The sequence below is a fragment of the Pecten maximus genome, chromosome 17 (assembly GCF_902652985.1).
Source record: "Pecten maximus chromosome 17, xPecMax1.1, whole genome shotgun sequence".
Taxonomy (NCBI): domain Eukaryota; kingdom Metazoa; phylum Mollusca; class Bivalvia; order Pectinida; family Pectinidae; genus Pecten; species Pecten maximus.
Window position 1 is genome coordinate 26,694,537 of NC_047031.1, and position 16,097 is coordinate 26,710,633.

General features: G+C 38.3%; 2 protein-coding genes across 2 annotated transcripts; one reads left to right on the plus strand and one right to left on the minus strand.

Moving 5' to 3' along the window:
* Positions 1 to 3,103: 3,103 nt before the first annotated feature.
* Positions 3,104 to 8,862, minus strand: LOC117316014. Its single transcript, XM_033870501.1, has 3 exons — positions 8,764 to 8,862; positions 5,027 to 5,499; positions 3,104 to 4,704 (listed from the first exon to the last, which is right to left on the minus strand). Exons 2-3 carry the CDS (start codon positions 5,457 to 5,459, stop codon positions 4,028 to 4,030), a joined length of 1,110 nt encoding a protein of 369 aa, XP_033726392.1. The 5' UTR covers positions 5,460 to 5,499; positions 8,764 to 8,862; the 3' UTR covers positions 3,104 to 4,027.
* Positions 8,863 to 10,813: 1,951 nt separating this feature from the next.
* LOC117314967 lies at positions 10,814 to 15,979 on the plus strand. The gene is made up of 3 exons (XM_033869083.1): positions 10,814 to 11,278; positions 12,041 to 12,137; positions 13,236 to 15,979. The coding sequence occupies exons 1-3, from the start codon at positions 10,961 to 10,963 to the stop codon at positions 13,325 to 13,327; spliced, it is 507 nt and encodes a 168-aa protein (XP_033724974.1). The 5' UTR covers positions 10,814 to 10,960; the 3' UTR covers positions 13,328 to 15,979.
* The last annotated feature ends 118 nt before the right edge of the window (positions 15,980 to 16,097 follow it).

Genomic DNA, 16,097 nt, shown 5'->3' on the forward strand with positions numbered 1-16,097 from the left:
CTCTATAACAGTAAAATCCACCGTACATTCCTGTTAGTTACCGCATTCTGTAACAGTAAAATCTACCGTATATTCCTGTTAGTTACCGCACTCTGTAACAATAAAATCCACTGTACATTCTTGTTAGTTACCGCACTCTGTAACAATAAAATCCACCGCACATACCTGTTAGTTACTGCACTCTGTAACAATAAAATCCACCGTACATTCTTGTTAGTTACCGCATTCTGTAACAGTAAAATCCACCGTACATTCCTGTTAGTTACCGCATTCTGTAACAGTAAAATCTACCGTACATTCTTATTTGTTACTGCACTCTGTAACAGTAAAATATATCGTACATTCTTGTTAGTTACTGTACTCTTTAACAGTAAAATCTTCCGTACATTCTTGTTAGTTACTGCACTCTTTAACAGTAAAATCTACCGTACATTCTTGTTAGTTACTGCACTCTTTAACAATAGAATCCACCTATATTATTTTTGATTACCGCATTCTGTAGCAGTAAAATCTACCGTACATTCTTGTTAGTTACCGCATTCTGTGACAGTAAAATTCACCGTACATTTCTGTAATTTTTTAGCGCTTTGGCCCTTTTGCATCATCGATACAAAATTAATCCATTAATTAAGCAATTATTTTCATTCGACTGAGAACTATCGTCAACATCTCTGTGTAACAAAAGTAACATTTATTAATTACACTTCGTTTCTGCTCATGGAAACCTATAACTGTTCACACATCAATAAAAAGGGACATCAATAACTGTCCACACATCAATCAAAAGGGACGTCAATAACTGTCCACATATCAATCAAAGGTCGTCAATAACTGTCCACATATCAATCAAAGGACATCAATAACTGTCCACATATCAGTCAAAAGGGACGTCAATAACTGTCCACATATCAATCAAAGGTCGTCAATAACTATCCACACATCAATCAAAGGTCGTCAATAACTGTCCACATATCAATCAAAGGACATCAATAACTGTCCACATATCAGTCAAAAGGACATCAATAACTGTCCACATATCAATCAAATGGGATGTCAATAACTGTCCACATATCAATCAAAAGGGACGTCAATAACTGTCCACACATCAATAAAAACGGACGTCAATAACTGTCCACATATCAATCAAAAAGGACGTCAATAACTGTCCACATATCAGTCAAAAGGGATGTCAATAACTGTCCACACATCAGTCAAAGGAACGTCAATAACTGTCCACACATCAGTCAAAGAGCGTCAATAACTGTCCACACATCAATCAAAAGGGACGTCAATAACTGTCCACATATCAATCAAAAGGGACGTCAATAACTGTCCACACATCAGTCAAAGGTCGTCAATAACTGTCCACATATCAATCAAGGGACGTCAATAACTGTCCACATATCAATCAAGGGACGTCAATAACTGTCCACACATCAATCAAAGGACGTCAATAACTGTCCACATATCAATCAAAAGGGGCGTCAATAACTGTCCACATATCAGTCAAAGGTCGTCAATAACTGTCCACATATCAATCAAAGGGATGTCAATAACTGTCCACATATCAATCAAAGGTCGTCAATAACTGTCCACATATCAATCAAAGAGCGTCAATAACTGTCCACATATCAATCAAAAGGGACATCAATAACTGTCCACATATCAGTCAAAGGCCGTCAATAACTGTCCACACATCAGTCAAAGAGCGTCAATAACTGTCCACATATCAATCAAAGGACGTCAATAACTGTCCACATATCAATCAAGGGACGTCAATAACTGTCCACATATCAATCAAGGGACGTCAATAACTGTCCACACATCAATCAAAGGACGTCAATAACTGTCCACATATCAATCAAAAGGGACGTCAATAACTGTCCACACATCAGTCAAAAGGGACGTCAATAACTGTCCACATATAAATCAAAAGGGACGTCAATAACTGTCCACACATCAGTCAAAGGTCGTCAATAACTGTCCACATATCAATCAAGGGACGTCAATAACTGTCCATATATCAATCAAAAGGGGCGTCAATAACTGTCCACATATCAATCAAAAGGGACGTCAATAACTGTCCAAACATCAATCAAAGGTCGTCAAGAACTGTCCATATATCAATCAAAAGGCGTCAATAACTGTCGACATATCAATCAAAGGACGTCAATAACTGTCCACACATCAGTCAAAGAGCGTCAATAACTCTCCACACATCAGTCAAGGGACGTCAATAACTGTCCACATATCAATCAAAAGGCGTCAATAACTGTCCACACATCAGTCAAAGAGCGTCAATAACTCTCCACACATCAATCAAAGGGACGTCAATAACTGTCCACATATCAGTCAAAGAACGTCAATAACTCTCCACACATCAATCAAAGGTCGTCAAGAACTGTCCATATATCAATCAAAAGGCGTCAATAACTGTCGACATATCAATCAAAGGACGTCAATAACTGTCCACACATCAGTCAAAGAGCGTCAATAACTCTCCACATATCAGTCAAGGGACGTCAATAACTGTCCACATATCAATCCAAAGGCGTCAATAACTGTCCACATATCAGTCAAAAAGCGTCAATAACTCTCCACATATCAATCAAAGGGACGTCAATAACTGTCCACATATCAGTCAACGGGCGTCAAGAACTGTCCATATATCAATCAAAAGGCGTCAATAACTGTCCACATATCAGTCAAAAGGAACGTCAATAACTGTCCACATATCAGTCAAAAGGGACGTCAATAACTGTCCACATATCAGTCAAAGGGCGTCAAGAACTGTCCATATATCAATCAAAAGGCGTCAATAACTGTCCACACATCAATCAAAAGGAACGTCAATAACTGTCCACATATCAGTCAAAAGGCGTCAATAACTGTCCACACATCAGTCAAGGGACGTCAATAACTGTCCACATATCAATCAAAGGGATGTCAATAACTGTCCACATATCAGTCAAAAGGGACGTCAATAACTGTCCACATATCAGTCAAAAGGCGTCAATAACTGTCCACACATCAGTCAAGGGACGTCAATAACTGTCCACATATCAATCAAAGGGATGTCAATAACTGTCCACATATCAGTCAAAAGGGATGTCAATAACTGTCCACACATCAGTCAAGGGACGTCAATAACTGTCCACATATCAATAAAAAAGGGACGTCAATAACTGTCCACATATCAATCAAAGGGACGTCAATTACTGTCCAAATATCAGTCGAAAGGGACGTCAATAACTGTCCACATATCAATCGAAAGGGACGTCAATAACTGCTTGCATGTCAATCATTAGGTGTTAATAACTGCCCAAATATTTAAATGCAATTTGACTGAAAATTGAAACAAATAGCTTCCATTGTTCGAAGACATTTAGTGATCAATGAGTATCCAGTGGTTATCGAATATAATGTACTTGTCATTCATACGTTAATAGATTATAATTCTCCACTGGTGTTGGCGAAGTCCTTCTGCAGTCCATTAAAAGCATCGTTTCCTACCCGACTGTCATCAAAACCAGTAGTCTATACTAGACACATCAACTTTTTAATTGTATACAAAACCATTTGGCTGATCTTAAGAGAGCGAACGCCCAAACTTTTACATTAATAGCGAGCTGCGATAAGGCTTTTTAAAACAAAAAACAAAAACAAAACAAAAAACAAAACATAAAAAAAGAAAAAAGAAAAAAAAAAGTCAAAACTCCCTTGATGTTCCTATTAATCTGCAAGGAAAAAAACCTGGCATAGAAATGCAATCCAAATTAAAGAATAGGATGGGAGGGTTTGCTTGTTCATCGTGACAAAACAAAAACCGAAAGGTCACTTCCAGTGCACGACAAAAAGGTCTATTGGGTCTGCATTTTTTCAATGTGAAAAGGGAGATAACTTAATCTTACGATAATAAATCATATAACACGCTATCAGTAAATAAAAACAATTTAAATCCTTACTCCTGAAATAACCCAAGTTATTCAGTAGCAATAACTTGTATTATTTCACCAGGATCAGTAAATTAATCCTGCATAAAATCGCCACTTGATTTCCACCCGCTAGGTGACTCCCATGTATTCTCTCCTGGTTCCTTGGATTTTCCCATTTCCGGTTTGGAACTGTTGACATCGGCGCCATCTGCTGCACTCATCACAGCGTAGCCGCAACTACTATTGTCCTCCGTTATAGCTACAGAAGCACGAAACAGTTCAAAAAATACGTACACGGGATACTTGATTGTCTTTTCTTGATCTGCCCCAGACTGTCTTGTGTGTTTGTATTGTAAAATAGTCTCGGATTTTCGCGTCACGGTTAGAAACCCATCGCATTCATCCTTACTTCTTCCGCTCTTCTCGAAACATTCCATTCTGCCGAGATGGCTTTTTGATTCTTGTGATCTCAATGACGTAACGATGTTGCTTACTGAAAATATTTCAGGAGCTGTAGCTCTTAAATCCTGAGGACTCAGGCTACTCACACCAAAAGCCACGTGATAGTAATGCGGCGTTTCAGAACCGGAACCGGAAGTAATCGGTTTCAATTCGAACTTGATTTTATCTCCGACTGACAGTCGCTTCTCAAGGATGCAGACAGCAGATGGGTATCCGTTCGATAATCTTGCCAAATATTTCTTGTCCTCCAAAACTATATTTTCTCCACAAATGTCATGGAAATGCAGCTTCTTAGAGTTTTTTGTTTCTGAAAGATGTAATTATGACAGATTTTAACAGTCTTAGAGGCACAGTGTGATGAATTATCCGTAGGAAAAACAAGCATTATTAATATCAACAATTTTCTTATTCCTTACTCTGACCTTGTAGAAAATATCATTTAGATAGAAAGCACGAAACACTATTAACGGCCATTCGGCGCATCTCGGCAGTTTGATGTAGAGTAGCGGAATGTGCCGAGGTGTGCCGAATGTATGTACAGCTTAAGTCACATTATTTATACAATTATTTCTTCATTCTATGATATGTGTGAGAACATATTAGATGACGGAGATAAAATATAATCTCACCTAGGCATATTCTGGCTTTCCCAAACTTGATGTTTACGTAAATCCACACCGGCCCGGGTTTGATAGTGCCTCGTAACGTTTCGTTCGTCTTGCAGACAAACTTGTCCGGTTCTAATGAGACATTTACTATGAGTTCCGCCCTGTGTAGCCGGATATTGCCCACCTCATTGAAATTGTGTTGTGATGAGGCTATTCTAATATTCTGAAAGGTATACGGGTCCTTTTGTGTGAACCCTACGCCTATATGGCTACTTCCGTCAAACAACCGTATACGGTATACCTGGTTCCGGTCCATAGGTGTTGCACTAAACACACTTCCGCCCGAGTACCCGTGATGCCATTCCGCCACTTGGCCATTACTTTTTACGCATATATTCTCTCCACATATTTCGGAAATCGTCGCGGCATTGCCGGCGCTGGTAAAATCTGCCATGTCCTTTTCTGTATACCAGGATTCAGTACTCTTCGTGACTCTGAAACGACAACATTGTCTTTTTATTTCATATTATTGTATCATATTTACTTTCAGAAATTCAGAAAGAATGCATGCATACCTACGAGATTAACAATGTTACTGAAGCATTCAAAACTATACGATTTCAGTTTAATGCAGTTGCTATACGTGCGTATGAATGATGTGTGTACTCACAACTGTCATGTTGTGAACACACCGCTAGATTTACAATATGTGTCTGAAGCAAAATGTATCATGTTTAATACTAGATGCTATTAATCGCATATCGTCCTAGTCTCTGAAATGTAGCCATACATCATACTTTAAGGTTCCCATTCGCTCATAAGTCATCCCGCTTACAACTTTGGAGTTTCGATGAAATCTAAAAGTTCTAGAAAATAAGCAGTGACATGTTCTCGGCTGAGCACTATATCTCTTCGGGGTATCTTTTATTATTTACTTCGTCTGATATAAAATGAACAAAAAACACAAAGAGAAGCTCAGAGTGTTTGGTATAGCTTGATTTGGTTTGTTTCAGTGTTGTTTAACGTCCTAATGTCATTTAAGGACGACCTCCCCTGGCACAAGATACATGCGTAGGGTGAGTGTGTGTCGGGCTACCTCACTGAAACATACTAACGAAGACATCCAACAAGACATCCCAACTGGTCTCATTGTCCTGGCAAAGGGCGAACCACTCCCAAAATACTGAACGCTAAACAGGAGTAGCAACTACATGTTCGGCCAGGGGACAGAACCCGAAGCCTTCTTCACGGGGGTCGAACGCTGAACTAAATACAAAAAGTGAGAGTGTCAAGAGAGATATTAGGGAAAATAAAGTTGCTAGAAAGAAGAGAAGAGATAAGATCTAAAATTTAGTCACCAGGAACGATCAAGCAACGGGAGCATTAGGATGAAGTCCTACATGAAGAACAGGTGTTGAAATATTATGTATACAATTGTATTATAGTATGTTAATGTATTATCTCCATACCATTATGTTGGATGAGAAATAAATGAAAATGAAATGAAAATGTCACCCGATATTTAGACAAATAAGGTGATTACTATATTAGTATTCCCTGCAGGTAGGGCGTTAGAATTGTATATGTTGTCCCCATTGCATGATCGTAAGAGGCGACTTAATTTGGGATCTTATCGTTTCTCGTCTTTCTGTACAACTTTCTCCTTCACGTCTAACTTGCAAATGCCTCCCTTTTGGTCTTCAGTTGAGCGTTCGTTCCTATGAGGAAGGCTTTGGGTTCTGTCCCTTGCCGAGACATACCAGAGTATTTAAAAATTGTAGTTTCTACTCCTGCTTACCGCTCAGCATATAGCAGGCGTTGGACGACTGGTGGAGTGTCCTTTTGTGTGTCTTCAGTATGCTTCAGTGAGGTAGCACTATAAATCGGCAAAAGTCCCGGCCTACCACAAGGAGACTTCACACAAACATACCGCAGCCTCCCAAAACAGACATACGCAAACACCACACGCATGCATATTGCACGCACGGGAGGCCGTCCTCAAATGGCCTTAGCTATTGATAGGACATTAAACAAATCAAACCAAACCAAACCAAACCAATACTATATTTGCATTCAATAGAAATTGTCACAAAGAGTCTGCAAAATGCACGTAAAAAAATTATTGTGAATGCCCAGTTTTCAGGAAGACGACTCTCAAGTTAAAAATAAAAATAAGTGGAATTGTTTTGTTTTCCCTCCCATAATCATAATCAAATTGATTGTTTTCCGCCAAATAATTGATATCGTACCAACAATAATCATAATTCGATTGATTGTTTTAAACCAACTCATTGATAACGTATCAATCATAATCACCCTCCTTTTTTTCTCGCGTAATAATCAACTTCTCATAAATATGTTACCATTACACATTAGATAGTGATATCATTTAAAACGGAGGTTTTTTTTTTTTTTTTTTTTTTTTTAATTTGTTTTATTTTTTCCAGATTTTTCACATAATCAAAACAGTACAGAGACAAGATATATAGCACAGCAAACACCAACAGACACACACAAACACACACACACACACACATACCCTCTCACACATACATACACCAGCAGAGCTTCTTCTTTGGCAATTGCCCTCATCATCGTCTTCATAATTATCATTCATGCCAGCACTTATGATGCTCATCTAATAATATGTTCTTTTTCATATCAAACATATGCACATGTGTACTAACACACATCCTTATATGGACCTACTTACATGTGCACTACACACAACCTTATATACACACTCACATGTGCACTTAAACAGAGAAAACGGAGGGTGTTTTAGTGACGATATAGGTTAAGTCATATGCTATAATTTGAGTACACATATGTACACGTGTACACACCTGTGTAAAATGAACACTTATAGTAATATAATTACTCGTCTCTCTGTCCCTTTGTCACAATCTATACACACTGGCATGACACATGACACCTACCAAGCATGGATAATCTATTCAACAACAATTTGACAGACTGATGACGTAACATATCTGCCATCCAATTATATGTTTTCAACCAGGAAGTATTGTCCCGAGGACAGTAAGCTTGAATACCCTTCCTTTGTGTAAACTTTGTGCCGAGGCTTTGGATAGTGTCTAATAAATGATTTTGATAAAGCCAGAATATTTACACCACAATTATAAACAATACTCCATTGTTTGGCTTCTCCTTCAGTTCAATAACTTGATCGCATCAATCCTTATAACTTCATTCAATGCAAAGAAAAATATTTCAAAACCAACAACGGAATCACCATATCGGACAAGCTAAGCCATGTCTCTAGTTCTGAAGCACAAACAAATCAATAAAAATTATCTCCGACTACGAACATATCTACTGAACTAGTTTTAAATATAGACCTTTACAGAGCGTACACCCGTATTTACCTGATAGGTGTGTACAGATACCCCATTGAGGTAGTGCTATACAGAGCGTTACTTTAAAATACACATATGCAGAGAACGTATGAGACAAACACATAATATATACAGACATGAAGTTATACAACGAATGCAAACAAATACACATATGAATTATTTGAAAATACTAAATTAAAATCTAATTAAAATTTCGATATAGGTAAAATTTTGCTGTAACACAGTTCAAATGGGTGTTGTACTTGAATTTATATTCTAATCAATACGTATATATAAATAATAACTAGTCTGGGTATATGATGAGATGTTAATATAGTTTTAAACAATAAAGAGAACAATAAATCAATAATACACCTGGATTATAACAATATACGCTACCTGTCAGTTTGTCACATATCCTCACACTGTACTGCTATTCCGGGGATCCGTGACAACACTCCATTGACCTATGTATAGGAACAGTATGACGGGTGTCGTTGTAATGCACAACTACTGGTGTACAAGTATGGTCAGCTTATTACATAAGCTTTCTTCCATTTTGTAGTATTCTCTGTGAGAGCCGCACACCTGTAAATTTTGGAACGACATAATTACATATACCGCTGAGATACACCATACTTAAAATGTGTGTGGTAAACTTCCTTTACAAAGATTTCGTCTTGAAATCTGAAGAGGCTTTACTATGAAAGAAAAAAGTTCCTTATCTAAGATTTCCTCCTGATGACCATGGGCCTATTGGTTATTAAGTTATTAAATAGTCACTGGATTTTTTTTATTAGATTGACCCCTGTGACCTTTTGATGTAGATCGATGTTTAGTAGACCTGATAGCCAATACCGCATGTATTCGATATTCAAGACCTTGTAGAACTTCGGAAAAGTTTTCTTTAGTGTTTGTTACCCGTAATAGCACGCCAGGTTTGCTTTGTTGGTTGTCTCCTAAGATGAGTTCATTATTAACAGTCAAATTGAAGAGAAAATGAAGTCAATAACTTTTTAGCATGACAGACTGCACTGATCACAAGAACAAATGTTAATAACCATTGAAAGTAATGGACCTTTGACCTATTAGCGAGGCGTTTTGTTTGACTACTTGTATTTGGGGGATTCGGAGGTGGGATGGAGGATACGGCCTTGTTAATGTAAATACCCAAGTGAGCACACAGGATTCATGAAAAATAATTTTGATTTGAAACCACAGCCAACAGTGTTTTGTCAGTTTATGATTCTACTTATACATATGAATCTCTAAAAGAAAAAAGTCCCTTGCAAAACAAAAATTCATATGAATTTGAATAGGGTAGGTCTATAATAGTCTGCTGTTTCTCAATCTCTTGACCAATCCTAAAATCCTACAGACTTATACCATACACAGGACGCGCAAAAATATTTGGTCCCTGTTAGGCTTTCTATTCAAAATATGTTAGCCCTGAAATATATATATATATATATATATGATATTAATACCTAACAAAACATATGACAACGCAACCAAACATGTTCTGTACCAATCGTTAAATCAATGCAAACAAAACCAACAATGGTGTTGGCCGTCAATAGTACATTAAGTAGTAAAAACAAACCAACATTGGTATCATGGCGTAAATAGGACATTAGATCGTTCAAAAAAACATAGGTGTCATGGCCGTTAATAGGACATTACACAGTACAAACAAAACAAAAAACAAAAAAAAACATAGGTGTCATGGCCGTTAATAGGACATTACACAGTACAAAAGAAAACAAAAAAAAAAAAAAAAATTGGTGTCATGGCCGTTAATAGGACATTGAACAGTACAAACAAAAAACAAAAAATAAAAACAAAAAAACAAAAAACAAACAAAAAACAAAAAACAAAGAAAAAACAGCATTGGTGTCATGGCCGTTAATAGGACATTAAATACTACAAACAAACCCAACATTGTTAAAGTTGGTCAATGACTGACTATATAGCCAAACTCTCGCCCGTATGTTTCTTACTGACCCTCTATTGTTTTACAGGGGTCGTTATTTGAATAGTTAACACTGCCTTCACCAATTATTAATCTTACTGACCCTCTATTGTTTTACAGGGGTCGTTATTTGAATATTTAACACTGCCTTCAACAATTATTAATCTTACTGACCCTCTATGTTTTAAAGGTGGCCAGTACATGATGCTATAGCTCTGCCAAATATAAATCTTTTTGCTCCTTAATTTTACAGGGGGCCAGTAGGTGACAAATAAGATGAAACGTTAATGAGAAACATCGAGCCGCACTCCCAGGTCAGTTAGCATTGTTTACTTTATAATTTATTGATAAGAAACACTCTATTGATTGGGAAGCATCATCTTAGATACATAGTGTTTGCAACCATCGGAACGGCAGTTGAACTGGTAAGAAATCAAATTGCATTGTTCCTATACTTACGGATTGACAGACATTTGACGCAAACATAATACATCACTTTGGGTAGTATTTTGTATGTTTGGATAACCATTTAAAAAGGAAAATACCATCTAGACTTACTAAATATAAAATCGTTCTGGATTTACAGATACAAATCTGTGTTATAAACGCTAAGTGGAGACAAATATGATCTTGTTTGAGGGCGTCAAGTGTCTAATCGCAGTGCTTCTGTTCAAACACATTTCCGCCACCACATGTGGAGATATACAGTCGTCAGTGTCAACTATATCGCGGCGACTGTTTACAACAGAGTCGTTCTATGTAGAAACATTCCCTACGTTTTACCAGTGTGCTGCAGCATGCTTACACTTCAGTCTGTGCAAATCCGTAACCTTTGATCAAGAAAGAAGGAAATGCTATCTGAATCAACATGAATACAGCTCTGTGGCTGGTGTTAATGTCAGGAACAAGATGTACTACGTTAACTCTACGGATATCCCTCAGGTACGTCGCTATAGTTTTGTTAAGTATTGCTTAACGTTTAATCAACAGGTAAGGTCAGGTGTGGATATCTTATATTCCAATATACCACATAGAATCACTTACTATCTTTTATTGGTTTAGCAAACATTAAGGTCACATTGATAAGAATAAATGACGTCCTCAAACCTTGAGACCATACTGCTGCCTAAGAATTATTTTCAGTATCTAAGCAAATGTCTTTTTGTCAATATCTATAATCAAGGCTAAGTTTGATGACGAAACGAAGTGGTAAAGATAATTCGAGTGATAAACAAATGCCTTGATTATAATGTGAGTGGACAGAATGATCTGCTGGGTGACTTCGGCAGTATGGTTCCGTGAGGTTGCACTACAAAAATCGACATCAGTTCCATGCTATCACATGGAGACAAACACGACCATCACGCAGCCTCCCAGCATACACATACCAAAAACGCATGTAACGCGCACTGCGGGGAGGCTAAACGACCGTAGATTGTGATAGGACATTAAACAATACTAAACCTTACCAACAAAACCTAGTAAAATGTTAGAATAGGAAGTATTGTTGGCTTCGAGTTTAAAAATAAACTATGTAGATAACAGAATGGGGAGTAATGCAACGGTGATGCCATGTTTACATAAAACAATGGATTATTTGATAGCATCTTACCTAACACCTTTATATTTAGATGTAAAATAACCATACATTTAGTAAGTCAATTTGAAATTTGATTGATAACTTACATATTGTTGTGCTTACAGTTTCTGGCAGACGTCTGCAGAGGACACAATTGTTCCGTCTACGATCGATGCATTCCGACCTCGAGAAAGGATCACATGTGCTTGCCTTTCCCTCAAAGTAAGTCGCAGGCTGGCGTTTTCAGTCGATGATAAAAAGTGGGACGACGTCATTCGCCATGCTCTCGTGTGGTCTAGTATTGTTTACGGCCAAACAAAGTCGATGGTCTTTTAATGACGACCTCCCCTGTTTGCATTTGTGATGATTCTGTTTGCTCGTGTTTGTCTCCATGTAGTAGCGCGGAATTGATGCCGACTTTATACATGCTGTAGAAGACATCCACCAGAACGTCTCATCAGGTCACATCTTACTGACAACGGGCGAACCAGTCGTCCCGGTTCTAAAATGTAAATTTACTGTTATGCATAAGTAGCTGCTACCATAGATATAGACTCTGGTATGTTTTTGCCAGGGGAGAGAACCCAAACCCTTCCTCACAGGTTTGGTTTGGTTTTATTTCTTTAACGTCGTATTAACAGCTAAGGTCATTTAAGGACGGCCTCCCGTGTTTGCGATATGCATTGCGTGTGTTGAGTGCGTATGTGTGTTTTGGAAGGCTGCGGTATGTACGTGTTATGTCTCCTTGTGATAGGCCGGAACCTTTGTCGATTTATAGTGCTACCTCACTGAAGAATACTGCCGAAGACACCCAGCAGGACACCCCACCCGGTCATATTATACTGACAACGGGCGAACCAGTCGTCCCACTCATAATATGCTGAGCGCTAAGCAGGAGTAGCAACTACCATTTTAAAGACTCTGGTATGTCTCGACCAGGGCACAACCCAAAACCTTCCTAACAGGGGCAAACTCTCAACTGAAGGCCAAAACGTGAGACAGTGTCACAAGGAGACAGACACGAACATACCGCAGACTCCTAAAACAGGAGCACTTACCACTCGCATAATGTTGCATACATGGTACAGATGAGACGGTCCTTAATTTATCTTAACTGGTTATAGGACGTTAAACAATACAAAACCAATGTTGTTTGCATGATAAACTTGAAAATGTCATTTTTATACAATAGTTTTATTAACTTTTCTTGTTTTGTATGTTCCTGATTAAGTCATAAATGAGTCTTTTTGTTGTCGTTTACATCAAACAATCATTAATTTTTCATGAATGTTTTTTAGTAAAACAAATTTTGTATTATAGGGCAATGGGCATGCCACCATTGGACGGACGTAGAAGGAGCCATTCTTGATAAAGATTATCATAGTGAGGCGGTCGCAGAAACGGGTTTGTGAGAGCGAAGAGCATCGTAGCTTCTACGGATCAGGTCAACTGAAACCAAAGGGGTGTGGCTTATGTTTCTGTTGTAAACTCGTCTTCACATTTTAACAACATCGGTCCGAATTTGGAACAGTTGTAGTAGTCCTCGGCCGATGAATCCTGCCACTGTCAATATGAAAGTGAAAACCAAATCATGTTCTGAATGTCCCATACAAGGATAAAGAAGCTGTTCTGACTCAAACCAGATGTTGACTGCCAGCATTCTGCTTACAGCAAAGACCCCCAACGAGTTCCACTATTATCACATCCGGAACGGGTCTTACCCAAAAGGTTGAGAAGCGAAGTCCTGACCAAGTGTTGCATTTTGTCGTGATGCTCCGCAATCCATCAATTTATAAACTTCTTCGTAAATTCTGCCGGTAGAATGCAGCTCAAACATGCCAGGAATGTTACTCCGGTGGTCCTCAGAAAGGTTGATTTTCAACATTGTTGTCCAAAATCTATATATCATTGTTCTCAGTCGCTATACTGCTACTGTATGATACACTTGTAATGAAGTTTTTTAAGTCAGGTGATTGATAAGGCCTGCGAGTCTTTTATCGATTATCGAGTCTGACGTTCGATAGAAAATTCGTTTACTCGGGATGTAGCATTTTATGAGTGGTTCATGTCACATAAACAAATGAACGCTGACAAATGATATGGTAATAGTCGTTTTTATTAGCATTGGTAATAAGTATTTTTCGTAAACTTGCATAAATTTGATAAATTAGAATATAGTTGAACTAAATGAGAAATATATGCCTTTAGAAATGGCATGATATCTCCTTCTTATGTATATAGCGTCCGTGTTATTGGTGAAATAAATAAATTAATATATTTTTTAAAATTTTTCAACGTGTGTTTTTTCATCAACGCTATGACCAAACACCACCAAAACCAGCAGACAACAATCGGTTTCCAACCTAGATATGTCGGCTATATTTGACGTCATTGACTATGGTATACTTTTCAAACGTCTAGGGTACTCTTATGGAGTGACTGGTGATGCACTACTTTGGATCCAATCCTGCCTGAGAGAACAAGAGTACGTGGCCAATAGATCACCTGTTTCGGACAACAAAACCTTAGACTTCGGTATTGCCCAGGGGCCTATACTGGGACAAATAAAATGCTGTCTTTATTCTAAACCAATCGGGGAATCCGTCGTCGTAGCATTCAGTACCATTGTTATGCCGACGACATGGCTATCAGACAGAAAGACAGCCGGCACACAATAACAGCAAGTCTAGAAGTATGTCTAAATGACATCAGTACTTGGATGATCTCCAATACGCTCAAGCTAAATCAGCAAAAAGGACAGAACTAAAAGTATTGTCCCATATCTAAAGGCTTCCAGCGAAAGACTGATGCCCAAACTAATGAGGCGGTCCAAGCTATGATAAACCTTCGAGTACACTTTGATTGCTCCCTGAACATGGAGAAATAGGTAAACGATTTCGCAAGTATTTGTTTAACAGGCAATTCCTCGCCACAGATACATGCAAGACATTGGTACATTCGCTTGTTACTTCTCGATTAGACAATGCTTTGCTTTTTGGTGTCTCTGATGTACCGATTAGTCGCATGCAGACAGTATAGAGCACTGCAGCACATCTGGTTTCGTGTACTCGAAAGAGGGAACACATCACACCAGTGCTCTATTCATTGCATTGGCTACCTGTACATTTCAGGTCACAGTACAAGATTTTGATGTACATATACAAGGCAATAAATGGAACAGCTCCGGAGTATTTACAAGGACCTGTCACTCTCTACCAGCCGATAGAATCTTTGTCATGCATTCCAAACACTCATACTGTGACTTATGGTAAGCGGTGTTTTTGAAAGGTGGCGGTCACAGCTTACTATCTGTTACCAGGAAGTCCAAAACCTTGGCGAAATTCAAGGTTAAAACTCGCTTGTTTACGATTGCTTTTTAGAGTCTCTTCCAGAGGTCGTGTACACATTATCATCTAACTGCTCGATTTACGACTTAAACATAGGAATAGAACTATTCATTATATCAGTATCGATACGCGCATAGAAACACAACAAACGTATATATCTTGGTACATGAATGGAATCGGTCATTTTTGTTAATTTCGCTGAATTCTTTAGTTTTTCATTACACACCGAGAAGGCATTAAGTTAACCAGACATAGGTATGTGTGTGGCTATCCCGTGTAGACGTATTCCAGGTGTGTCGAGCTTTGCCATTCAGACCAAACGTTCGTCGGCTAGTCAACTTTGTAATTGCTGTAATTTTCATTTAAGTGTATTTCCCTGTTACTAATAAACACTTGTCATTTGTTGATATCGTATAACTAATAACTAATAACTATCATAAGTATATACTCTTGAATAATTCCGTTATCATATTTGATGATATTGAATATTTTTTGTAATAAAGCAGTAACAACGTTTATGCTGGCGTCCTATACGTAGTACAAGTGCCATGCTCAACCTTAATGAGTGGCTTTCGAGTATCAAGGGATTTATACAACCGACAGAAGCGATGAATCCCGAATGACGGGAAACCGTGCAATAGGTGATTTACTGCATACTTCTCACCTAGAACAAAAACACAAAAGACAGACAAACAGAAACCTCCTCCTTGTCAGTCCCCAAACCCCATCTTTTGTGTGTGTGTGTGTGTGTGTGTGTGTGTGTGTGTGGGTGTGTGTGTGTGTGTGTGTGTGCGTGCGTGCGTGAGTGCGTGCGTGTGATCCAGGAGGGCGTGTT

Coding starts and splice junctions, on each gene's coding strand:
- LOC117316014 (XM_033870501.1), bottom strand. CDS start 5,459: ATGGCAGATTTTACCAGCGCCGGCAATGCCGCGACGATTTCCGAAATA. Junction 4,705..5,026: donor GAAAGCCAGAATATGCCTAG/GTGAGATTATAT, acceptor TACATCTTTCAG/AAACAAAAAACTCTAAGAAG.
- LOC117314967 (XM_033869083.1), top strand. CDS start 10,961: ATGATCTTGTTTGAGGGCGTCAAGTGTCTAATCGCAGTGCTTCTGTTC. Junction 11,279..12,040: donor ACTCTACGGATATCCCTCAG/GTACGTCGCTAT, acceptor TTGTGCTTACAG/TTTCTGGCAGACGTCTGCAG. Junction 12,138..13,235: donor GTGCTTGCCTTTCCCTCAAA/GTAAGTCGCAGG, acceptor TTTGTATTATAG/GGCAATGGGCATGCCACCAT.